The following is a 27,751-nucleotide window of genomic DNA, read 5'->3' as shown; positions in this document are numbered from 1 at the left end:
ACGAAAATGTTTCAGAAAATTTAAAGAAACAAAGAGTGAGGCTTGTTAAATATAAAATGTATATTATGACAATAAAACTGTTCCTGGACCAAATAGTTTGTGGTTGTTATGTACCAGAATCTTGTACTCTGTTCTGACAGGTAATATCTTGCATGACAGATCTACACAGAAACCATATTCCATAAACCTTCTCCATGAAAACAATAATCTACACATCTGATACACAGAAATGGTATAATACTCATCAGATACAGCGAAGTGCACTCTACAAATTTGACTGATCTCTCTCTCTTCTCCTCCCTCCCTACCCTCTTCGCCATCCTTTCGTTCTCTCTCTTCTCCTTCGTTCCTCTCTGTCTGTCTCTATCTCTGTCTATCTCTGTCTATCTCTGTCTATCTCTGTCTGTCTGTCTGTCTGTCTGTCTGTCTGTCTCTCTCTCTCTCTCTCTCTCTCTCTCTCTCTCTCTCTCTCTCTCTCTCTCTCTCTCTCTCTCTCTCTCAGTTGCTTCTGAACACTGACTGAGATTGTGCAGGAAAAGAACAGCTGACTTCCACCTTTGAAATTTTGGAAAGCAACCAAGCACGAAAGCATGAAGCGAAAAGTGTTACGATGTTGTGTTGAGAGCGGCGTCTCTGAAGCCAAACCTATCTCAGCAACAGCACAGACAGTTACGATCGCTCGTGAAACACGTTTGTAGATCTAGAAACAGTGTCAGGGCATTAAATCACCAATCGTTACATGGATAACGAGAAAGAGCGGAAAACAACAAAAACACAACATGAAACAACACGAATTGGCACGAAAAACAGAGGAGGGGAAGAGGGGGGGGGGGGGGAGGGAGGGGGGGGGGGAGAGAAGAACAGGAATGTCAAGACAGAGTGAAAAAAAAGGAGGAAAGGGGAAAGAGGCAGCTACACATGTTTCATCTGTGGAGGGCTGCACTTGTTGGTGAGAGAGAGAGATAAAGATCTACACGAACATGCTACTTTTCCTCCCTGATGTTTCCCTCTCTCTCTCTCTCTCTCTCTCTCTCTCTCTCTTCTAGTCTACCCCCCCCCCCCCCCCAAAAACCATTCAACCAACCTTCTTTCTCCGTGTCTGCTCTACCCTACCATTACCATCGCAACTCCTTGTTTCTTTGCTTGGCCCTGAAAGCGTATGGTACATGGTAGAGGGTTCGCTGCTGCATACCTAAGTCACTGTCGGAACTTGTTTGTGTGGAATCCAGCTTGGTATTTCTTCGTTTACTTACTCGGTAACATCTTTTCTTCGTTGTTGCTGTCTCTTCTGTTTTCTTTGGACTATTGTTTCCGTCTGTATGCATACATGGTTTTGTGTGTGTGCTTTTACATTATCTCACACAACGTACTGGGTGAATACGTAGAGGTTACATGCCGAGTCTCAGTGATTATTCAAAATAATGGTCGAAGTTAGCGGATCATGAAAAATGCGAGCTTTAGCGAGCTTTTTCATGACCGCGAACTGAGACCATTATTTTTTATAATCACTGAGACGAGGTGTGTAACCTCTTTATTCCTCCTTTCTTCAGTTATTCAAAGAAAAGAGGAGGTTTTTTGCGAAAGTTTGATCGAATCCTATTCACTCAACCAGTCAACCTGCGCAGGCGATCGATTAATGCGCGGTTGTATAGTTCCGTGCAAATCATTCCATTCTGTTAACACTTCTTGTCAGTTTTCCTATTTTGGACTAAAATCAAGTACACAGATATGCTGTTATTCTGCTGTGGCGGCAAAGGCAGATATTGTGTGTTCTGTATATGTTTTGGTATCGCTTCGGATAATGTTCTTTCGTCAAATGGGACTAGCAGACGAACTTTTGCACCCGTGTTCCAACGTTAAAAACTGTATGAAGTTCAGTTTTCTGGGAAAAATAGTGTATGAAACCGCTTTATGTTGTTTAAATTGATGAGATGTGTGCATTTGGTTGCGTGTGATCTGTTTATTAAATGAAATATTGTTGAAAACTGACCGTCTGATTGCAGTCTGTTGTCGAAGAAACTGAGTGAAAAGAAGGGGAACTACTCTTGTCGCTAGACAAAGTATGAGTTACTTGCCTTGTGAAATTGCTTGTGATGAACGTTTGAGCACGGCAGATCTAGATTCAGAAAACAACCGAACTCATGGATTTTATATGGAGATTCATGTGTTCAGGCCTGTAGTTGTTAATTTAAATGCGGTATGTTTGTATTGTTTGCTCCAGAGATGTATACTTCGTACATTAGAGCGTTTGGAACTTTTCAGTCGCAAAAAGTAGTACCGAAACAGAACAACTTCTCAACCCATTTCACTATCGAGGATTCAGGCTGTTGCTGGGTCGTTATTTGTTTGGTTGCTGGGTCATTATCGAAAAATAACTAGCTCTACAAGTTTACAGAGGTAAAGAAGCAGAGGGGGGAATAATGATACTTTCTACTATTTAGTCTCTACTGTTCAAAAGCGGGGATGGGGGGAAATGGGTGGTAATTATCAATCGTTCAGTTTGGTATTATTCTTTTTGACGTTGTGAAAACCTATGGCTATATTTTCAAAGGTCCCGTGAACAGTAAATATTTCTTGGATTGGGAACAAAACGTCCAATTTATTTCATTTTTATGTTTTTTAGTGCGTTTTGTTGTTGTTGTTGTTGTTGTGGTTCTTGCTGTTTATTTGTTTGTTTTGTTGGTGTTGTACGTTTCTTTGTGGGGCGGGGGGGGGGGGGGGGGGGGCAAAGAGAGACAGGGAGAGAGAGAGACACACACAGAAAGAGCGACTGAGAAAGAGAGATGTGAGCGGTGATGATTAGAGAGAAAGATAGGAGAGAGAGAGAGAGTGGGGAAAGGGAGAGCGAGAGGGGCATAGTGGCATTTGCGATGAAATCAAAGTCGATATACCAAACAGACTGACAGCTAATTTCCCATAACATGAAATGTTTAGCAATGCTCATTCTTTCAGACACCGTTCACAAATTATACGTAGGCTTATCAACAATGAATTATGTATGTACACAATGCAAATGTCAGTTATGACAATAATCGCGCCAGAAAAACCAAAGCTTCATAAATGCGAAATGTCACTGCACGTCTGTCTCTCTTCATTTCTATAATGGGCGGGGGATATAGCTCAGTTGGTAGCGCGCTGGATTTGTATTCAGTTGGCCGCTGTCAGCGTGAGTTCGATCCCAGGTTCGGCGGAAATTTATTTCAGAGTCAACTTTGTGTGCAGACTCTCTTCGGTGTCCGAACCCTCCCCCCGTGTACACTACATTGGGTGTGCACGTTAAAGATCCCACGATTGACAAAAGGGTCTTTCCTGGCAAAATTGCTTAGGCACAGTTAATAATTGTCTACCTATACCCGTGTGACTTGGAATAATAGGCCGTGAAAGGTAAATATGCGCCAAAAGGGCTGCTATCTACTGGCCGTATAAAATTTCATCTCACACAGCATCACTGCAGAGCGCCTAGAACTGTACCCACGGAATATGCGCGATATAAGCGTCATTGATTGATTGATTGATAATTACTCTATCAGTCTATGACTGAACTTCACATCATAGAAGTCCAAGGTAGTCTCTGGGCCTCACGCAATCTCGTTCACCGAGACCGCTCCAAAAGTCGTTGTAACTCGCTTTTGTTTCTGGGTTGGAATAAAAAAAATGTCACACACCAGGAGAAGATAATCTTGAGCTGCATAGAATTAGTTGTTCGGAATATATACTTCCTCCAATCGATGATTTTAATACAAAAAACGAGACTTTACCTCTCTCTTTCTCCTTCTCTCTCTTTCTCTCCCCTTCCTCTCTCACTCCCTGTCTCTCTCTCTCTCTCTCTCTCTCTCTCTCTCTCTCTCTCACTCCCTGTCTCTCTCTCTACTTCCTCCAATGGATGATATTACTTTTTAAAATGAAACTATCTTTACCTCTCTCTTTCTCCTTATCTCTCTCTCCCCCTTCCTCTCTCACCCCCTCTCCTTCCTCCAATGGATGATTTTAATTTTAAGAATGAGAATATCTTTACCTCTCTCTTTCTCCTTCTCCTCCCCCCCCCCCCCCCCCCCTCCTTCCCTCTTGCACGTACAGCACCTTTACCTTGTCTTACTTTGCCTGATACAGAGGACGGGAGCGGTCACACTCAGTTCCTATTGTCAAACTCTTCTCTCAGGATTACACAACCGACACTTGAGCAGAAACGAAATGACATAAGATTAAGACGAACAACTTTCACAAGAAGAAATTGCAAAATACATTGTGAGATACGAAGAAACAATAGGCACACGAGGAAGAAAAGGAAAAAAAATCCACCCACACACCACTATTCACGTACTTAGATTAAGACACACAAGAAAATATACATTTAAGCAGAATAGATCCGAACAAGATAGCCTGGCATCGTTTCATTTCAACATGAAAAATCAAAAGACGAGAAAGGTTACTTTATAGATCGTATAAACTATACTTACAAACATAACGAAACAGCCTCAAGATCTTCGACCTATCGGTCTTTTAAATAGGACAAACACGATACACAACAGAAAAAAAAAGCAAAACAAGAGAAGAAAGACACATAAGAAATATACAAGACAATTAGAACAAGTTACATATATATATATATATATACGACTTGTGTCTGACTGTCTGTGTGTGTGTGTGTGCGCGATGCACGGCCAAAGTTCTCGATAGATCTGCTTCAAATTTGGTGGGCATATTCAGGTAGACTCCGGACACAACCTGGTCGATGAGAATTTTCAACACGTGCTCTCAGCGCGCAGCGCTGAACCGATTTTGGTTTTTCTGTTCATCTTCCCAGATCCATTCCCAGTAACTCTTCCGTATCTTCTCCAGTGTTTTGCGTTTATCTCCCTTCCTTCGTGTGGCGTCAATCCATATTCCCGTTACTATTTTTAGAAGTTTTCCTTCGTGTGGCGTCAATCGCGTACGGTGCGCGAAGCCGGCGTACGGTGCGCCACTCACCCGGCAAAGCATCTAGTATATATATACAGAGAACAAGATGCCTAAGATGGACGAACAACACAAAACACACAAGAAGAAAAAGTCCGGTGAGGATGTTTACATTACAAGAACTAACCACACAACTTTACTAATCAAATAACTTGGGACGTTGCAGGACACGAGAGAATAAGAACTCACACGAAAAGCGAGACAAAGTTCAAAGAAGAACAAGTCAAATAAGAGCAAGGGACGAAACACCGACTGACACTGAGTGACACACGAAAAGACACAAAACACACATTGCCAACACGAAATAACGAACGCTGAATTTAAGTGAAGAAGTCCCACAAGTCGTATAAGTAGAAACAAACCACACAAGAACAACAACAAATAAACAAATAAATAAATAAATGAATAAGAAGAAGACACATGTCTAAAGAAGCTTCAGTCCGTCCGTGATAATTACTGACCACTGCGAGTAATGCCTCGGTCTCACATAGATACGAATGTCACCCGACTTTAGGTAGTCGGCTGGAAGTCGGAAGAGGTCGGAGAGTTCGTGAGAATTAGCAATTTTGTTTTTGAAAAGTCGGATAGTTCGGAAGGCCCTTCAGACTGTTTTGAAATTTTCAAAACAGTCGGAAGAGCCTCCCGACTCAGACGAATAGAAATTTGTCGGGTGGTTGTCGTAAGCGTGTCGGTTTAGTCGTATTAAGGCGATTCTGATTAGTCGTAACGGTAGTCGGAAGACTCGTAAGGGTGGTCGGATTTGTCGGTAGCATAGTTTCGTTCGGATTAGTCGTAAGGGCAGTCTGATTTGTCGTTAGGACAGTCGTTAGCTAGTCGGTTTAGTCGTTACACTGGTCGTGAGAGTCGGCTATTGTTCGGAAGTTTTTCAGCCGGGCCTGTCGTAACTGCAGTCGGAATTGTCGTTACTGCAGTCGGAAGTGTCTGGACACATGTCGGATTTGTCGGCCCTAAAGTCGGGTGGTTGTCGTCTGCTTGTCGGCTACATGGTCGGATCAGTCGTAAGGACAGGTCGGGAGTGAAATTTGGAGCCGAATTTGCATCCGACACTTCCGACCTAGCCGACTTAACTATCCCCGACACTTCCGAAAAATCGTATATGTGAGACCGAGGCATTACAAACAACACTGCAGGCGCTTATCGTATTTTTGTAAACAAGGCAGTTTTTACCAAAGGGCAGAAAGAAAGAGCAGAGAGAAAACTGGTTGTTTTGAGTGAAAACTCCGCTATTTCATTCAGCACCTTGGGCCCAGCTGGTTGGGTGCTGGCTGATGTCAGATAACGCTTCTGCTGGCTGCTTCACGCTTCGCTGAGTCTGAGCTAAGCTGTAATATAACTGCGAACACAATAAATCATCTAACTCGTAAGATTTCCGCTCAGAAATAACATGCCTCAAAGCAAAACAGGAGGTGTAGAGATGCTGAAAACTGCATGAACATAATGCATCTGTGCAACACTGCAATATAAAGTTCTGCAAATGCAATAAATCATCTAAAATGTAAGATTTCCGCTCAGGGTAAAACATACACCTCAAAGCTAAACATGAGGTGCAAAATATACCATAAACGCAACATAATGCATCCGTGCTACACTGCAATAAAAAAGTTCTGCAAATGCAATAAATCATCCATACAAATTTCAGCTCAGATTAAAAAAAAAAACTGCCTCATAGCAAAACATGAGGTGTAGAGATATTATAAACTGAACATTATGTGTCTGAGCTAAGCTGCAATATAAAGTTCTGTTAATACAATATCATCTATCCATGTAATGTTTCAGCTCAGGAGGAGAACAAAAACTGTCTCAAAGCAAAACAGAGATACTATGAACAGAACAAAATGCGTATGTGCTAAGCTGCAATATAAAGTTCTGAGAACACACTAAATCATCTATACATGTATAATTTCAGTCCAGGAAAAACATACACCTCAAGGCATAACATCGAGATGTGGAGACACTGCTCGTATAAACTGAACATTAAGCGTCTGTGATAAGCTGCAATTTAAAGTTCTAAGAACACAATATTATCATCAACATGCCGCATGCGAGATTTCAGCACAGGTAAAAAAAATAAATAAAAAAAAATCAAAGCGAAACGGGACTCGTAAAGATACTGGAAACTACAAATATTTGTAAAGGTTTGTGAAACAGCGACCGGGGAAACAGGCTGTGAAATAAGAAGGGGAGTTAGGAACACTCAGAAAGGGAATCCCAAATCACCTCACGTGTTTGTTTTCAAGCGTTCATAAAATTGCGGTTTAAACACGCTGTCCTCTTGAAGTTGAAGTCGGATAGCCGAGTGGGATAGTTCGTGTCATTCTTCTTGCTAAGACAGTATTTGAGATGTTACATCTTACCATGCTGAAATCCTATCCATTGGTACAAGTTACAACACTCGAAGAAGATCAGCTATTATTCACCAACGTGCGCCGGTGTGTGTGTGTGAAAGAAAGCGAGAGACACTCAGACAGACAGACAGACAGACAGAGAAAGAGCGCGCGCGAGAGAGAGAGAGAGAGAGAGAGAGAGAGAGAGAGAGAGAGCGCAGTATACTATTAGGTGTCTGAGATATGAAGTGAAAATAAGTGTCACCGTGACGTTCAGTTTCACTGTCTTGTGTATCTCATTTGAGACTCATGAAAGCTATCCTGTAGGCTACTTCGTTAAAATCATCCTGTACTGTACTTTTCTCACGCATATATATTACGACGCAAACGGCATACAACCGATAGATCATTAGATGATTGTATGGTAAGAATATGATTTGTGGATACAGACTGCCAGGGGCGGAATCTGCGGTGATTCGTTACGATGAAGTAGTTTCGTGTCTGGAAAAGTTGACGGTTATGTGATATTAGATACAGGTAGAACTTTGATAAGAGCGTGGAGGACTGTGATGCTGTACAGGTAGAACTTTGATAAGAGCGTGGAGGACTGTGATGTTATACAGGTAGAACTTTGATAAGAGCGTGGAGGACTGTGATGTTATACAGGTAGAACTTTGATAAGAGCGTGGAGGACTGTGATGTTATACAGGTGTAATGGAAAAGTATGCATCACTGCATGATCTGCTTTTGTATACAGTGACCTGAAACCTCTGTTTACCACCACTCTCCGTGTACAAGAACACTTCAAATTTCACAGATTTGTTTTCTTCGGAAAGTGTGTACACGTACCTCTAATTAACTCCCTCCTTTATAAGCCCTGTTTTATCCGATGTTGGAGGTCCCAAAACAGAGGTTTCGTTGCAGTTCTAAAAAACAACATCACAACAACAAAACCTGGAAGACTCTGGTGCAAAAGTTGGTTAGTTGCACATAGAGTTGAATACAGCTGAACCTGACTGCATGTGATGTGATTGTGATGGCAGTACATTGGTAAAAAATGAAATTAAAAAAATCGTCGAACTCAAAGACTGTGATCTGCTGTGAATTAGCACAGGAGGCTTTTCCAGTCTCTTTCAACACTCATCGTCCTCGTAATATTTTATTCATTAGCATCTCCATGACACTGGCAACAAAACACCATGTTTTGCATTCTGGGTGCAGATCAAATTCATCAATGAAAATAATAGGATTTGAAAATATAAAAGATGTAAACAAATATGAGTTATTCCTTCTAGTTCCATCGGGTCTTGTTCTAACGCCTCTATTCATAACATACCAATAACAGGACAATCGACTCTAGAAATAGGAATTTGAGAAATGATACGGAGAGCTGTCACCGTTTTGTTGGGAAAGAGAGTTCAATTAGGATTCCCTTTCCAGGTCGTGTTCTGACACTGGCTAAGCACACATCAGCAACGCTACAACCAAGGCAATAAAATGTCAGAAATGCGCACAGAAAAACACATATATATAGCTGTCATCACGGTTTCGATGCCAATGTCGCAATGGAGAAGCAGCTCTTCCCTGATTTTTCTCTTGCCCAGAATCCCTAAGTTCATGGGAGACAAAAACCAAATCCTCTGTTTTCCTGCTTAGTGTGCAGAAAAGCAGAAGAAACCTGGTGGAAAAACAGAAACCAGACTTGGGAGAAAAATACAGGCATAACGAAACAGCGAGAAGAAAGACTCTTAGAGATCGGAGTGAAAGATAGCGAGGGGCCGAGCGATAGCAAGGTATGGTTGTGGCGAAAGGGGTGGCCGGGTACTACAGGGGGTATTCAGTCCCCCCCCCCCCCCGCCGCACTACACTGCAAGGTAAAAAGCAAGCGAGAAAAGGAGGGACATCCAGCTTACCTGTACTGTACAGTAAGATCCAGAGAATCATCGTTAAATCCTGTAATCACACACCGATGCACAAAATCCTCCTTGGAACACTTTCAGCAGCTCGTTAAACCGTCACCACCCCGGGTATTAGCGCTGTCCCTGTCACGCTCCGACACGGGTGGGGGTGCTTACACATGACTGGCAACAAACAACACCCCGTCGTGTGTCACTGCACCCCGTCAACAACACAGCGAGCTACACACTGAGCCACACACGGCGGTGTAAAGTGACCACTGTCCAGACTCCCGACAGGTACACGGAAAGATCCAAAACTGTGTCCACCTTCTACTGCTATTCCTCTCTGCAACTACTCCAAGACTCACTGCTGACAGTAGGGTGGGGGGACAGTACACTAAACCCGCAACTTCTCTAGCAGACACATGGCTCTGTGTGTGTGAGAGAGAGTGTGAGTGTCCCTCTTTCTGTGTATATCGCCTGTTGAGTTGAGTGAAGCAGCCACGCGATTCTCACCTGCCCTCCCCCCTAGCTACACGCCTCTCTGCGTCTCCACCGCCAATCAGTGAAGTGCTAAGCCCCGCCCAGTCAGCCGTGAGACTCCCTCCCTCCCACTGCCACACACGTATGTGGCGGTGGTCAAACAGTAAGTGACAGCGCGTCATGTCGCGCTAAGTAGCTAATGATTGCCCGCCACTTGTTCCCACACCGGACTTGCCCGCCCCGCAGCTACACAAAGCAGCTGGACAGCTCCCAGCGCGTGCCGAGCTAAGCTGCTTGCGCTGTGTCTTACGTCACTGTCTCTGCGGGATGATGACACTTGACAGTGCTGTGACTGCTGGATGGCAGCATGGGTATGATGGAATGCTTGTGCCAAAAATTATTATTTGAATGATCGTTGAAGCGTATTATCAAAACATACACATGTTCCCGCTGATGCCACCGAGGATGCTAACTCTCATCATTACAAGGGTCAAGAAACAATAAATAGCAAATAATTACAAATATCGAAACTTCTTAATTGATGTGCATTCTACATTGTATCTACCCGTATAATATTCTTACTTTTTTCAATTTTAACGAGCTTCGCGCTATAGATACGACACTATAAAAATGATATGAACACAACATATTTTCGTTATCATTGTTACAACAACAAAGCTCTGCTAGATTATCGACACCACGCATACATAATAAAAATGCAAGATATGTTTTCAGACAAGTTTGCTTTTTTAAACCAAGTAAGTCACAAACATCTTTCCAACTTTGATTTTCACTTCTAATTAAAAAACCCACGTACATGTTACAACTGCTAATTCGAAAGAATATTGATTAACCAATCATGATGACAACAACTGGGATTTTGGGCACCAAAATGATGAATGTGTTGATGCAGATCTTGCAAGAAGTCAATAATTCGACAGTGTTATAATCTAATAACGAGGGCCAATAATATTTTTGTTTAAATCACTGAAATTATCTCTTTGCCATTAACACTTTTGGCGCTAGTACGCCATCATTGGTGCCACAGTCTCTGTCAAACGTGCTCGTGCGTCTCATGCACACTTACACGCTCTCACAGCGGCACGGCGCTGTTTGCTCATCGTATTGAAAGGCCCAAGTGTTGTGTGGCTCTTATCAGATGAGGCGGCATCATTTTATGGCTTCTTTCTCCTACCCAGGGAAGCGTTAAACTGCCCAGGACATGACGTAATCGAGAGCTGTTTCCTGCCGTATTCACGAAGCCCTGTCAGTGGCCTGAGCCCACTTGACATCATTGAAGAGGGGTGGCATTGTACTCGAGGATGATGTGGATTGTTAAAAACAGATGTCCGACCGTGGAGGTACTGACTCATATCTCGCTCGATCAGTCGTGTAATCTGTGGTCAGAGTAGAGCCGGGGGAGGACACAATCAGTGACTGATCTTTACTACCCAGGGATGAAGATTCAGATTTCTGCCGTACGCGTAAAATGATAAGCTGTCCGACTTGGTGATAACGAAAAGCAAAACAAGAAAAAAACTCCGTAAAAAGCATGCCAAATGCGGATCCAATTCTTGTTGGCGATGACAGCCGTGCCAAATAAGTTAATGACAACTTGTGGACATCATGTTATAAATAAATGTACGACCGCAAAATGATAACAAGCAAAGACTTTCCACGGTTTATAGGAAAATAAACATCTTCGCAGTATTCTGACACAGTAGACACAGCAACATTATTAACTACGGGCGTAGCTGGTACGAGCCTAATATCGTATTTTTATAAATTTTATAAATGCAAATTTTAACTTTTACATTCCCTCTCCCGTCATCCTCCCGGCTCCACCCCCCCCCCCCCCAAGCACCCAACTCCTTTTAGCATATAAACACTTCATGTTCCTAATAGGCTCTAGTTCCTGTGAGGACGTAAAATTTAAGTAACCAACCAACCTCGCAGTATTCACGTTCAGTATCAACTGTATGTCGTGCGGTTTTGGTTGAGACTCTTAATTGGGTCGGCTCACATCTGCACTGCTATTATTTCTGCCGATACTTTAAAGTTGAGTACCACAGAAAGGAATCCTTTCGCAAGCCTCAGAACCTTTGAATGCGTAGCACCTATCATCTGATGAGTCCTTATAGGCAGTCGTGGCAGTTAACAGCTGATATTGTGATGATGTACATACAGTCACACGCGGCACAGACGGCCAAGAGATTCCACTCCTTGTTTTTACATTCCCATGGACTGTTTTGATGTCCTCAGTCTGCACTCCTGTTAGCACCATCACAAACCGACACTCCATGTCACACACAGTGCACAGCCTGTCAACACACAGTGTACAGCCTGTCAACACACAGTGTACAGCCTGTCAACACACAGTGTACAGCCTGTCAACACACAGTGTACAGCCTGTCAACACACAGTGTACAGCCTGTCAACACACAGTGCACAGCCTGTCAACACACAGTGTACAGCCTGTCAACACACAGTGTACAGCCTGTCAACACACAGTGCACAGCCTGTCAACACACAGTGCACAGCCTGTCAACACACAGTGTACAGCCTGTCAACACACAGTGTACAGCCTGTCAACACACAGTGTACAGCCTGTCAACACACAGTGTACAGCCTGTCAAAAGTGCATGTGTGTGAGGGCCGTCAAGCCAGCAATGTAGTTTTCAGATCCTGCTCTATCTTGCTCGTCTCTGCTCCTCCCAACACTGATGCTGTCGATAACAATTATAGTCGTTCCCTCGCTATGGCGGGTATCGGGACATCTTGCTAAGTTCTGTGGCACACACAGACACAGCCTTTCGCTGGCAGGCGGGACGCAGACAAAACAAAGACAATCCAATGGCCATCAACGCCTGAAAGATTGCCAGGACTTCGCGAACAGCAACAGCCCTGAACACCGCCAAGTCAACGCGCAGAACTCAAAGACCCGAAAAGACAATTATCGGGAAATAACTTTTGTGTGAGTTGTGACAGAGCGAATACTCAAGTCTTGATTTTAGTGTGGCAAGCTTTTCACACGTGCTCCTTGTCCACGTGTTTCACCCCCCCCCCCACACACACACACACACTAGTGACTGGCCTATACAACCTGTACAACCCGACAGAGTTATTTACGAACATCTAGTATATTATATATTGCAAATGCAGGGATGTCTTCTGGCGTCGGCAGTCCGAAAACTTTGTCGTCATATTCCTATATTGGCAAATGTGCCGATTTTTTCACGGAAGGTGAAAAGGTGACACCAAAAAATGTTTTGAGTTATAGAAAATTGCCGCATTTCAATCTGAATCACCACTTCTGCCATTTTGCCACAGAAAATTAACCCTTAAGCAACATCATCGCAACTAAATGCATCCAACTGAACTTGCTCAGACTACAGGATGGTGTAAATAGAGAATACTATACATAGCTTGCTGTGTCGTACCAGATTTACACGAGTTTTTTTTTTTAAATATTGAACTGCGAGCGAAAGCGAGCTGTTCACTATTTGAAAAAGCAACGAGTGTAAATCTAGTACGAAACAGCAAGCCATGTAGTATTCTGTTTATCCCACATACTGTACTTACGTGTATTTTACTGAAAATGTCCTGCAGTCGAGGCAGCTAAATTGAAGACGCTTGTTTTGGAACCTCGATCTCTTCTAAAGCCTCGTGCAATATATTACGTCAAAGTAAAGAAACGTCACTCTGAAAGTCACACACATGTGTGTTAGTTCCAAAGATTCATCGAGGGTAATTAGCAAGCGCAATTTTTTTTTCTATAATGACGTTTGTCTCGGTGACTTTGACATCATAAGCAGTGGAAAAAAAGGTCCCTGCCAGACTTGCTCGACATGACCTCATTTACATGATATACACACGTGTGATTTGAACGATTATTATCTCACGAGTGTCCCTCTCACGTATGTAGGATAATCCCGATTTCCCTCATCCCAAATTGCCGCATCCAGTTCGCAACTTCCCACTCTACCGTAACCCAGTTCAACGCCCAAAAATTCGTCAGGACTTCGCGAACATGAACAACGGTTTTGCCACAGCCCAATTAAATTTGTTTTAACACCGTATATATTATATACCTTTAGTATAAGGCAGCATTCGGACTATCGCAGGCATACGCCGTTCTGAGTCTTTGTCGAATACAAAGTGCAACATCAGTTTGAAGAGATTCCCATGCATTTCTTCATTGTTTGACATATAAAGTTTGGAATCTTCAGGAGCACCACTCACTCACTCAACTCAATGCCCGTCACTCCTGTCAGGGTATGGGCCGCCAACAACAGCTCTCCAGAGTCCTCTGTCCTGGGCCATATTTTCTATCTGACTCCAGGTGTAGCCCATCTTTCTGGTGTCGGCCTCCAGGTCGCGTCGCCAGGTGTTTCTTGGACGGCCTCTCTTTCGCTTGCCCTGGGGGTTCCACCTCAGCGCTTGTCTGGTGATGTTGGTTGATGGTTTGCGGAGGAGCACCACGGAGACTAAGAAATATGAACGGTCTGACTTCGTTATGCAAATGTAGAATTTTCCTGTCGTTCGGGGCCGCGATTATTCGAGAACAAACGCCTCATTTTATACGTTTTCCCTCCTGATAACTCCGTGATTGGAAACAGATTATTGCTAAGAAATAGTCTAAAATCGGCATTGATTACTCACATTTCCGCTAGAGAATATTATTCAAAGATTCATTTTCTGCAGAGGTGATTCATGCGGTGCTGGAAGAAAGGTTAAATCGGGCGTAAACGAAGCACACAAATTAAGTTAGAGAGTGAGAGAGAGAGAGAGAGAGAGACAGAGAGAGAGAGACAGAGAGACAGAGAGACAGAGAGAGACAGGGGGAGGGAGAGAGGGAGAAAGGGTCAGAGAGAGAGAGAGCAAGAGAGAGACACAGAGAGAGAGCGAGAGAGAGAGAGAGAGAGCGAGAGAGAGCGAGAGCGAGCGAGAGACAGAGAGAGAGCGAGAGAGAGAGACAGAGAGAGACAGAGAGAGAGAGAGCGAGAGAGAGACAGAGAGAGAGAGACTGAGAGAGAGACTGAGAGCGAGGGAGAGACAGACAGAGAGAGAGCGAGAGAGAGACTGAGAGAGAGACAGAGACAGAGAGAGAGGGAGAGAGAGACAGAGAGAGAGAGTGAGAGAGACTGAGAGAGAGAGAGAGCGAGAGAGAGACAGAGAGAGACAGAGGGAGAGAGAGACAGAGAGAGAGCGAGAGAGAGACAGAGAGAGAGCGAGAGAGACTGAGAGAGAGAGAGAGACTGAGAGAGAGAGGGGCGGATGGATGGAGAGAGAGAGAGACAGACAGACAGACAGACAGAGTGACAGAGAGATAGAGAGAAAGAGAAAGAGAGCTAGTGACAGAGATAGACAGAGACAGACAGAGACCGTGACAGCGACAGACAGGAAAATAAACAGAGACAGAGTCAAAGAAAGACAGACTGAGACAGAGAGACAGAGACTAAGCGACAGAATGGGAAACAAGTACAGGAACAGAACAAAAATGGGGGAGAAAATCGTATGCACCTTTTTATCCCGAAAGCTGAGTGATGTGTGTTGGGGTACATGTGCTACATTTATTCCGTGCCATTATTACAACTTCCGCTGCCCGGCCCCCCAACCGTGGCATGCTTTACGGCCGTTTGATGTAACACCTTTGCTGCACGTCCAATTAAACTTTTTTCTCCCCCCAGCGTGCGCATTAAGACAAACTAATTTACGCCTCCTTAATGCCCGACATCGGAAGTCTTTTGCGGCTTGCATGAGAGGCATTTTAGATAATGCATAAAAAGGAGATTTGTCTCCATTCTTGTGTCGTTTCGCGAATGACGGCTGCAGCGATGTGAGAATTAAGGGCTGGCATGAGCAACGTTAACGGATAGAGTGCTCCATTATTGACCAAGCGTGAAGCCTGCTCCTGATTAATGCTACGTGAGATTTCTCTTGCCCTCGCCCCCCTCCCCTCCCCCTCGAGTTGGGTGCCAGACACTGTGATGGAAATCACGGGGAACATGTTATTTGTCTCCATGATTTCTGTGAGAAGGAAATACATCTATAGTTGCGAAGAAAAGTCAAAAGTCAAAAGTCAGAAAACGCGATACTTTGCTTTCGATCTATGCATGATGTTGTGTGATGGAAACTGCACGTGGAAGATGTAATTTGTCACCATTATTTCTGCAAAAGAACACTTAATTATGCAGCTGAAAAAATTCGATTTGCTTCTTTGTATGATTCTTTATCGTGGAACTGTGATGGAAATCACTCGGAATTTGTTATTTGTCTCCATGATTTCCGTGAGAAGAAAATACATGCGAAAGGCCAAGGAACACTATAAGTTTGTGTCGATTCATGAACGAAACCTCACAAAGATCCAATTTGTTCCTTTCCATGATTCTTTATCGTGGAATTGACCACGATGGAAATCACTGGGACCATGTTACTTGTCTCCATAATTTCTCTGAGAAGATATAATTCATGCAAATGCGGAAAAAGCCAGAAAACTACACCTCGTGTGATGAAAATCAGCAAGGTGATGTTACTTGTCTTCATGATTTCTGCGAGAAGAAAATACATTCACCTATAGTTGCAATAAGTCAAAAAAACGTGATAGGTTTCTTTGCATTATTCTATAGTAATGTGATGCAAATTACGTAGAACATGTTATTTGTTTTCATCATTTCCGTGAAAGAATATACTAGACACCGCGAAAAAGAAAGAGAACGTTGACGTTGCAGTGGACGTGTAGTGGGATGAGAAAAAGTACATGTAGTTGGGACAGATTAAAAAAAACCACCGATATACGTTTTATGTCTTGTTTCTGTGCCGTGAAACTGGTTTTAAGCGTGTTTTATTCATTTTCTTTGATACACGTTTCAAACAATAACAACATCAAGAACGTTGACAAGCAGACTGCTTATGGACACGTTCTAAAAATTGATAATCAATACACATTCCGATAACAAAACATGCCGTGAAACTGTGATGGGAAATAATGGAAAGAAAAATTTGCCTGTATGATTTCTGTCTAAAACCAATATACATGCAGTTGCAAACACACGAGAGAATCACTACGTGCATGTATAGCTGGGGGGGGGGGGGGGGGGGGAGAGAGATGAATCAGAAAACCCGATATGTTTCCTCCATGATTCTCTGTAGCTGAACAATGTGCACAACAAACGCGCTTCTCTTCATGCCGAATCCAATCAGGATACATTGCGCTGGAAATCGGAGAGAAGAGATAGTTCTTCTCAAGCTGTCTACACACTATAGAGAAATGACGATGTCTTGCTGCAGTCTCAATCACAGATTACGTGATACTCGGCTGAATCATACACACTGAGTGATAGTGAAAGTGTTAGTATTGGCCTGTGGACAGACGAGTGACGCACCAGTGCAGTGGGAATTGGGATCGGATATTCGGACAGGTAATACTTTTTTCTCTTTTTTGTGTGCAGGATGTAACGATGGGACAGACATTAGGTAGCAACCACGCCCCCCCCCCCCCCCCCTGACCCCTGATCTTCTCAGATTAGTTCAAAGGCATGGGGAAACAATCAATGCCGTGTGTTGTGTGTTTTACCTAGGCTTATAGTATATAGATGGGAAAGACTGAAACAAAAATATCCGGAAGTGTGATATTTTCTCGCATGGGTTTTTGCAGGAAAGAACGCTTTGACAGAAATGACAAAGTAACGACACTTCTTTTTTCCCCTCTATTTCTTCAGATTATCGGAAAAAACAGGAGATAAAAGTCAATGCCATTTTTCTCGGACATCTTTAGCGGATGGGAACGGTTGTGAAAACATTCCGGAAATGTGATATTTTTTTCGCATGGGTTTTTGCAGGAAGGAACACTAGGACAGAAATTACTAAGTAACGACTCTCCTTTTTCCCCACTAGTTCTTCAGATTATCGGAAAACAGGAGGTAAAAATCCAATGCCATTTTTCTGGGACCTCTCTAGAGGATCGGGACGGCTAAGAATTGAAAAAAAACCAATTCCTCGATGATTTCAACGTATGGCATGTCAACATAAGAAAAATCGTTACTTATCTGCTAGAGTACAGAAACGGTAAGCAAGAAGGAAATAAAATCATTAAGACTGTGATTTTTGCAGGTGAGCGTGTAATCAGAAAGTGATATATCATGCCGTGCGGCTTGACGACACTGGCAGCAGTGAAAAGGTGGGGGGGGGAGTGTGTGGATGCAGGAATCATCTGGAGTTCCCACTATGACAGCATACTAGTGCCACTAACGTCAAATTTATGAAGATCCAAGCGATCGCTGTCATTTTCACTGACACTCCTATCAGATCACCCCTAAATTAGCAATATTTTGAAAAATTATCACAATTAAAAAAACAAAACAAATAACAAGAACAGTTAATTGTGCATGATATGTTCAATCATTGGAGAGAGAAAAAAAAACACCCACCCACACGAAACATCCATTAGAACTTCTTCGACCGTAGTGCTCTTTGAAGTGAACAGACATATATACAAATAATAGAGTACTTTGTTCAATGAAGAGTTGTTTCTTCAACCTCAAGCTGGCGAGAGGGAGATCATTTGTGACAATTTAGTCGTTGCATGGGTGCTTACGGATTGTTAGGAAAGCGAACACGGTAACATGTTTAATTTCAATGATACTTACAAGGATCGCATTACCGGTGTGCGTTGTGGCTAATTTCCACGGTCGCAATCCACTAGCACTGCATGTGCTAATTATAATTATTTTGCGAGATATCCAGTGTTCCTTTCTTCGTAATTTCTAGTCCTTATATATACTAAAACCACCGTGATTTCTTAGTGAACATATTAAATACTGCATTCAAATGTATCTTGGATATTAACAACTTTTGGCACCAGTATGCCGTCATACAGGAGGGTAGAGCACCTGGAGACCGTACTGCGTTATGACGGGCAAGTGAAGGGGGAGGAGGAGGGGTAGGATTGGAGGAGAACTCTGCAGGACCGATCCATCACGAGCCGTGACGACGATCATTGCGGGCGGCCGGTCCTCATCGGGTCGACATCAGCCATGCCACAATTAGCATCAGCACACGCTCTGTCTCCGTCTTTCTGTCTCTCTCTGTCTCTCTTTCTGTCGCTGTCTCACTCTCTATCTTTCTGTCTAGTGTTTCTGTGAGGTTACCCTCATGGACTATATAAAATCTTATCCTTATCCTTATCCTTTCTGTCTCTCATTCTGTACATATTTGTCTCTGACTGTCTGTCTCTCCCCATCTCTCCTTATATCTCCATCCATTCTTCCCGTCTCTCTCCCTTTCTCCCTCTCTGTCTGTCTCTCTCTCTTTCACGCTCACTCTGCTTCTCCGAGTCTGCCCCCCCCCCCCATCCATCTGTCTCTCTCTCTCTGTCTCCCCCTCTCTCTCTCCATACCACTCTCTCTCTGTCTCCCCCTCTCTCTCTCTCCATACCACTCTCTCTCTCTCTCTCTCTCTCTCTCTCTCTCTCTCTCTGTCTGTCTGTCTCTCTCTCTCTCTCTCTCTCTCATTCTCTCTGTCTCTCTCTCTGTCTCTCTCTCTGTCTCTCTCTCTGTCTCTCTCTCTGTCTCTCTCTCTCTCTCTCTCTCTCTCTCTCTCTCTCTCTCTCGCTTTCGCGCTCTGTCCCCTCCTCACAATGGCCTCCCCTAGCTCCCACGACTGTGCTCGCTCGTGGCGATAAATCACGGCGGCTTTTTCTCCCCTTGATGCCTTTCTAATGACACGGCCTTATTGCAATCCAGTTGACTTTTCCCCGCAGGTTGTCTCCAGTCCCGCGTCTGCAAAGCTTGCGTCTCGCTACATCACACACTGCTGGCTAGGGTAGGGAGGGCCGTAATGACTTTAGATGTGATTGCATGTGCGTTTGGGTGTCTGGGTGTGAACGGGTGGATAATGTGTAAGGGGAGGGGGAATTTTTGGTGTAGAGAGATGGGGAGAGAACGGGGGGGGGGGGGGGGGGGGTTCTTTCTTCATTATTATCAGTACTTCGTGTTCGTGCTTCTGAATATTAAGGCTGACTGGCACGCCGATAGTGGGGAGGAGGGAGGGGTTGAGAGATCGGGGCGCTTGTGTCTCAACCTGGGGGATTGATGTGAGAGAGAGAGAATGAGAGAGAGGGAGAGAGAGAGAGAGAGAGAGAGAGAGAGAGAGAGAGAGAGAGATAGTCTCTCTAAAAACAAGATTGACTGTTAACGAGGTAAGAAATTGTTTATTGCTTTTTGATGACACTTTTGTCCAAGCCCTGTGCCAGTACGATGCGAAAGACAGCGAGCAATCCACTCTCCCGGGAGAGTCAAACATTGAGACAATCCTAGATCTAGCTTACCTGAAAAATAATCAGCATCTTGTTAAAAGACCATTATCTCCTTCCCCTCCGGGAGAAAAAAATAAAAAATAAAAAGTCGATGATTTGGTTATGTTGGGGGACATTGTGTGCATGCACATTCTCATATTACCACTACCTCAAGCTTCATTGTCTCGGCAAAAAAGCTCCATATATGTGTGCAGTCGGAATGTCTGAGCCATTCTCAAGCCGCTCATTTGAATTTGCAAAGGGCGATGTTTGGAGTGAAATTAGAAGTTGTTTTTGTGTGTGTGTTTTTTTACTCGTGTTTTGATATTTATCGATGTGTTAACAAAGCATAATATTAACATCACATGATACGAGTGCGATACTGTGTATATCAGTTTTACCGTTTTGACTTGCGGAAGTGTATGGATAGGAATGTTGGCGTTAGTGAAATAAAGAATGTGGTGATAGGACTGACCACTAATTTAAACAAGAAAGAATTTATACAGAGAGACAAAAATGAACGATCAGAGGCTTCGCACTGCCACGGGATCGAGCTCGTTCAGAATGGACTCTGGCAACCTGACTAACCATTGTATTCCTATAGCTGCGCGAGGACATCTGATGACCGGAGACAGTAAACTGAATTTGGTCACTTGCGTGCGTACTTGTATAATGCGCCTACAAACTGAAAACCAGAAATCCCGGTCGCTGCCGCCTGGTGAGTTAAGAGTGGAGATTTTTCCGATCTCCCAGGTCAACTTATGTGCAGACCTTCTAGTGACTTAACCCCCTTCGTGTGTACACGCAAGCACAAGACCAAGTACGCACGGAAAAGATCCTGTAATCCATGTCGGAGTGAAGCTGACTATTCTGGTTTGAACAAAACTTTATTCAATTTTGAAGCTGACTATTCTCTCAGAGTATTGTTTGGGGAACCCAAATGGGCAAACGAGCTCACACGTAAACAGAAAATTCTGGAACGCTGAAGAAGAAGAAGAAAACCAGAAGCTGCAGCGGCAAATCAGAGCATCCGATTATTTCCGCGAAAAAATGATGGCGTACTAAGTTGATCGGACTGGCTGCACAGCCATAATGATTTCTTGAATTGCGTGCCATATTCTCCCCAATGTGCCCCTTTAGAGAGGCAGAACAAGACACAGCCCACATTCTACTGGATTGCAGGAACCTCAGTCCAGCAACTGAGGAGCGAGACTTGGCCCAGGCCGACGCGCGCCGCTCCAAGACAAGCTGTGCGGACCTGTGGAGGCTCTGCAGAAGACTATCAGCTTCAACTCCAGAGCTGGAATCCGAGTGTAGAAAGACGATCGACAAAAATAATAATAATTTGTCAGTAAGTACTGGTGTCACATGACTGATGTGAACCAGTTGATTGGCTAATGGCGATGCGCTTAAATCTGTTAGCGCACTCTTGAAGTGCCCTAACTTTTCCACAGAGCGTATTCTTACGCCCTTTGCCAAAGCGAGACTGAGCTTATAGTCTCCACTTTACCAAAAAATAATCATACATTTCCTGCGGCTCAAAGCAGAAGTGTTTTTTTTCTGACAGATCGCAGGCGCCTGTGCCACAGTGAATCCCACTGATCTAAAAATAGAAATGGCTGTGTCTCTTCCACAATGGTCTCTTCTCGTTTTGACTTGCAAAGATTCTTCTCATATGCCGTGTTAGTGGCATGTAGCTTATTAACCACATTACCAAATGATGAGTTAGTATAAAATTCCCAGCGGCAAACAGAAAACACAAGTGTTATTCCGATAACGTACCAGCTAGACCAGTATTTGAAAGTCGACTCTGTTATAGTAGACTACACTGAAATATAAATACGACTGCATCAGTTCAGTAAATGAATGGTTTCCGAATTATTATTTTAAGGCAACAACAATCGGAATCGAAAACGTGTAGGGTTAAGAACGTTCTTACCATATATAAAACTTATTACCAGCCTGCCTCATGCGTGCAGACGAGCAATTTTTGTTTTTGAAATGAGACTGCAGTTCAGTGGTTCGATTGCCCTAGCCGCATAGCAGACGACATAAACCCCGCAGCAACTTAACATGTTGGGCAAATGTGAACAAACAAACGATGGGGATATAATACGTGTAGAGTTCAGAGCATTTTTACCGTTCATATATAGTACCAGACTCCCCGATGAGTGAAGATACAACACGAGAAACAAATGATACCACATTTACTTTGAAAATGTGCTAACCGTGGCCTTGGAGTCAATTCAAGGGGCAACACTCTGCACAGTCAATCTATCGAAGCTCGATGAAGGTTTTGAATCGCAAATAACTAAGAGCACAGTCCTTTCTCCGAGTTTAAATGAGGTCTGTATGAAAGATCATCACTTTTTAGCTTAACGCTACTCTGGAATTTACCAACAGAAATTAAAACAAGAGTTTGCGTGTGACGAAAGCACGACACACTTGAGACAGCCCACTGTCAAACCTGACCACACAGTTACGCCTATCCAAATGCGCGTAGCAAAAGGTGCGTTTTGAATCTTCTTTTTTCTCTGGCAGTACTGACAATATCGTTATTGAAACAATCCCAGTGCACTAAGGGATTTATAGAGCAAATCTCGAAAATAATTATTGAACTCAGCGCTATGCGCTTCGTTCAATAATGAATTTTCTCGATTTGCTCTATAAATCCCTTAGTGCACTGGGATGTCTCAATAACTTAAATAAGAAGAAGATGATGGTCAGCAAAAACGGAAAAGAGCAACGTCAAAAATTAAACTGATACAAAAACGCGATTCAGAATCTCCGCTGCCTACACGATGAAAGTATGCTACAGGGCGACACCTTCTAAAAACAAAAGCAAAAAATAAAATAAAATAAAACATACCTTCTACATCTGTAGACTGATTTATTCGGTGAACATTAACTTCAGCTAATGCATGGCCAGTCCACAAAGAAGCAAGTTTGTAGGTCAAATCAAAGAGCTTCCTCCCTCTCTGTGCACTGGTCATGCATAAGTCGAAACTAATGCACACCACACACGAAGTAATTCGGTTTACACGTGAAGAAGTTATTAGCATGTTTGTGGGTTGCATTTTGGGGGGTCAACCTGTACTATCTCGCGCGGCCCCCTTTTGTAATATTAAAAAAAGCGAAGAAATCAACTGCATTAATGAGAGGTAAAAAAACTAAACTTTAGCAGTATCATTTGACGCATTTGAGGTGAGTGTACTTGGATTTTGTGTCAGAGTATGTGCCGACGAATGCCGACCCACACCAAGGTAAATGCCAATGTTTTTTTATGTTTTAATTTATTACGTATTTAACTTTTTCTTGGTCTTCTTGTTACAAGGGACACTTGTTTGGTGGATAATGTTACTGTAACGAACAAAAAAACAACAACAAACAAACAAACAAACAAACAAACAAAACAAAAAACAAACTATCACGCTAACACGCAAAAATCATACTTCAGAGTGGCATACAGCTAGCAGCGAAAGTCAGCCAACGGCCACTAGGCGCAGGAATCAAATGCATAAGTTTTGGTAAACGTCAGCAGTATCATTTGGCGCATTTGACGAGAGTGAACTTAGTTTGTGTGTCAATGTATTGTAAGGAGAGTATGTGCGAACGAATGCCTACCCACCCCAGGATACCAGGACAAATCCAAATGGCTTTTGTGCTTTAATCTATGGCGTATTTAACTGTTTTTGTGCTCTTGTTATTAAAGGGAACACTTTTGTTGGTGGTTAATGTTTCTGCAACCTGCCAGTGAGTTAAGCGCTGGATTGACCTGATTTATTCTTAGGAATCTATATGAAGGCTTGTGTAGCTGTTAACTATCATTTGAAAGTTTGCTTCACATCTAACACAAACAAACAAACAAACAAACAAAGAAGGAAAGAAACAAAGACAGAAAGAAAGAAAGAAAAAAGAAAGAAAGAAAAAAAGAAAGAAAGAAACTGACAAACAATCAAACAAACATACAAACAAACACAAATTAGTTTCAGAGTTGCATGCAGGATGCGGAAGTCGGTCAGCGGTCACGCTCTCAGAGTTTAAACCATAAGTCAGCGTTCAAAATAAAATAATTTACAATTACTCTTCCAAGATAACTTACAAGTTCCACAATGATTTGTGTATGTTCTAAATGTGACATGCCTTATAAGTGTACGCTGTTAAATCAAATGCTTTTGACGACAGACACTATTAAATCAAAATGTTAACAGTTGATTTTCGATCCTCTACTATTTCAAACTACTTCGGATAACATTCATCTGTTTAGGATTACTTCTGAAAAATATTATACAACGAGGAGATATCCGCACAAGGTTTACGGTTTGTGCTTTATAATTAGTATTTACCTAAAGGAGATCCCATCCAAACGGTGTTAAATAATGCAGCAAATTTGACAGGAAATGACACAAGAAATTTCCACAGGATATGCACATAAGAAACCAGAATCTCAAAAGAGGTCTAGAGCCGCAGAGTAAGCATTACCCTAGTTACCAAATCGAAATCCGACTCTCCTAAATTACGCGGCTTACTTGGGGCGAGTGGCGTTGCCTGACAGTGACGATGCGAAATAAAGTAGATTTTCGTGGTGGTGATATACCGAGGCCATGTGCTAGCGCAGCATGTTTCATCTTTTATTTTCATCATCAGCATTTAGGCGTGTAGTACACGCCTGTTCATCATAGTTTTTCCTGCGATTGCTTCTATGTGGAGGAGTCACTTTCCCTGTTGTCTACTAAATCATACTTAATGTCTTCTTGGAACCTCACCAAAGAGACACACGCACGCATGGGCGCATGCGCACACACACGCAGGCACGAACGTGCGCACGCACGCACACACGAACGCACGGAACACACACACACACACACACTCACACACACACACAACTTGAAGGCGAACACACCGGGTTTGAGGCTTCCGCACTGTACCATCGTATATCGGAATTTTAAGATGGTTTACAGGGCCGGACTAGGCGAAGAGGAGGGGGGGGGGGGTTGCCAGTGGTGGCCCAGGGGGATGTCCCCTCTGGCGGCAGGGACGGATCAGTTCATTTTATGACTGGTTTTTTTCAAAAGTATATTGTGAAGATATGGGTGTGAAGGCGCGAAGCGCCGAGCCGACGGCGCGAAGCGCCTAGCTAGCTAGGGGGGTCCGGGGGCATGCCCCCCCGGAAAATTTTGAAAAAAAGGATGCAAAATGGTGCAATCTGGTGCATTCTGAGGATGATCATTACCAGTTTCAGGCAGCAGATTTTGTCACTGATTAATACCCCAAAAATTGAAACTCAATGTAAAATAAAGAAATGCATACCTCATTCAATATTTTTATTTTTTGGCTGGGGGGAGGGGGTCCGGAAACCCTAGAACCCACTCCCCCCCTCCCCCTCGTTGTGGGGGTCAGGGGGCGAAGCCCCCTGAAGCTGACGGGTAGGTCATATTCTGAGATAGGAAAATGGTCGCTCCTTGCATGAAACGGCATAAAATAAGCAATAATAAAAAAAAATTAAATAAGTAAGGTACATGTTTAGGCTAGGGGGGGGGGGGGGGGTTGCGCAACCCCCATAACCCCCCCGGTAGTCCGGCCCTGGTTTACGAGAGGAGGGGTCGAATTTTCACTTTTGAAAGAGAAGTGAAGAGGCAGCGGCTGGGAAAGCGGAGTTGAAAGGGACGGTTGAGGTTAAGGGCCGACGACGGTCAAAATAATAGGAACAAAATGGTCAATCCAAATGTGTAGGGGAAAAGATTTGGTGGTATTCCTGGTGTTGTCACATTTAAACAAGACAAACAGCTTGCATTGCCGCTAAGTACGTCTTTAATGGTCAATCCAAATGTGTAGGGGGAAAAGATTTGGTGGTATTCCTGGAGTTGTCACATTTTAAACAAGACAATCAGCTTGCATTGCCGCTAAGTACGTCTTTGAAGATATTTGAAGATGTTTGGTGACAAAATGTCAGTTACAAAATTGATTCAGGAAAAAATTACGACAAGCAATTATGCTCTGTTGGGTTTTAATGCGTCAAAGTGAAAGGTGCTCTGACATTGTGTTTGTGTGTTTGTTTGTTTGTTTATTTGCTTAACGCCCAGTCCACCACGAAGGGTGATATCAGGGCGGTGCTGCTTTGACATTTAACGTGCGCCACACACAAGACAGAAGTCGCAGCACAGGCTTCATGTCTCACCCAGTCACATTATTCTGACACCGGACCAACCAGTCCTAGCACTAACCCCATAATGCCAGACGCCAGGCGGAGCAGCCACTAGATTGCCAATTTTAAAGTCTTAGGTATGACCCGGCCGGGGTTCGAACCCATGACCTCCCGCTCACTGGGCGGACGCCTTACCACCAGGCCACCGTCGACATTGTGTCATTGTTTGGTTGAAATCGCTTGGATGCTCCAGCAAATATGTTCATGCTAATCGAGAAACTGATCTAATTTTAGCCCACAAAAACGTCATGAAATTACGCTATTCCCAGCCATATATTAGGAAAGACAGGTAACAATAATTCAAATACAAACACACCATCACAACAAACGTAAACCAGGGATTAATACCACTTCCAAAATAGGTCCCGTATAATTGTAATTGATGGGACAGATACCCCATTCAATGACCCAACCCTCGTTTATACGATTCTTGGCATGTCATCATATTCAAAATGTTGTATCATAAAGTCTGTTCGATCGAATTTTCTCATTTTCCCCCTTATTTCAACACACTCTGAAAATATCAAAGGCAGAATATTTGCGAAATCTTTTCTTTTTTTTGCGGGTCAATCGGTGTCGGATCTCATTAAGTGCACGAATATATCATGTGCGTGAGAGTTCACACTCACTGAGTTGGCGCCGCATACAAATGCCACAGACATCAAACACGTAACAGGTATTTAAATAAAAAGAAAACACACCAGTCACCAGGCTTGGTACTTTTATATCAATATTTTGGCATGTAACTGCCTTCCTCGGGATGGTACGGAAAGAATGCAATGACGGCACGTGATATACAGTGTAACAGGTATGTTCATTTAGAGCTTTTGAGCCTTGTGAGATAGACCCTCCTTCTTGAATATATCGACCGGAGTACAATTTGCGAGTCTCACTGAGGAACTCCGAGTGCCTTCAGTCAGGGCAGACAGAGTGTGGGTGAGAACTTGTAGTATGATGGACATCTGGTGAGAGCTATGTCACTGAGTTTAGCGACGAATGCAATGATCACAGACCTCGCACACCTCGTAAGTATGTGCATCAAGAGCCTCTGAGCCTTGTGAAGTAGCCCATTTCCACTCTATTGACCTGCGGAATGAGCAAGGAGGACTCATCAGAGAAAGCGAACGGCGGAACTCTGTCGCCTCTCTTCGCTCATAAAGTGTGAGCGAGGTGCGTGAGGTCTTCGGTCAGTAGTGGTCACTTCAACCCCAATTTGCGGCTACTTGCACGACCTCCAGGCCTTCGTCTACGTACTTCATCATACCTCCATCATGGTCATAGTGGAACCAAAGATCATCTACACACTCATTTCCGTAATGACCCTCCTGGCATCCTCAGCTACTTGCACATTCCTCTGGTCCCTCTTTGCCCCTGGCTCCTCCTCTCTCTGCGTGGAGTGGCTCGCCTAATTCTTTTCGCCTGCATTTGACCACCAGCAGACAAACCTGTACGAGTACTTCTGCACTCGTGTGACCAGCGATAACACTCTATCGTTGACGTGATTTTGTTAGACTGTTGGTCCAAGGGGTCTTGACAAGTCTTGTTTCGATAATATAACAAATAAACCAAA

At 43.5% G+C, this 27,751-nt stretch overlaps 1 protein-coding gene across 1 annotated transcript in view; it reads right to left on the bottom strand.

Moving 5' to 3' along the window:
- Positions 1–9,732, bottom strand: part of LOC138953663 (inactive tyrosine-protein kinase 7-like) — a 127,387-nt gene extending 117,655 nt beyond the window's left edge. Inside the window, exon 1 of the mRNA XM_070325543.1 lies at positions 9,215–9,732. Coding sequence (XP_070181644.1) covers positions 9,215–9,245 — 31 coding nt within the window. The 5' untranslated portion in view covers positions 9,246–9,732. The remainder of the gene's footprint in view (positions 1–9,214) is intronic.
- Between the last annotated feature and the right edge of the window lie 18,019 nt (positions 9,733–27,751).

Source organism: Littorina saxatilis, linkage group LG17 (genome assembly GCF_037325665.1).
Source record: "Littorina saxatilis isolate snail1 linkage group LG17, US_GU_Lsax_2.0, whole genome shotgun sequence".
Lineage (NCBI taxonomy): Eukaryota > Metazoa > Mollusca > Gastropoda > Littorinimorpha > Littorinidae > Littorina > Littorina saxatilis.
Note: the sequence above shows the minus strand (reverse complement) of the source record. Positions and strands in the feature narration are given on the sequence as shown.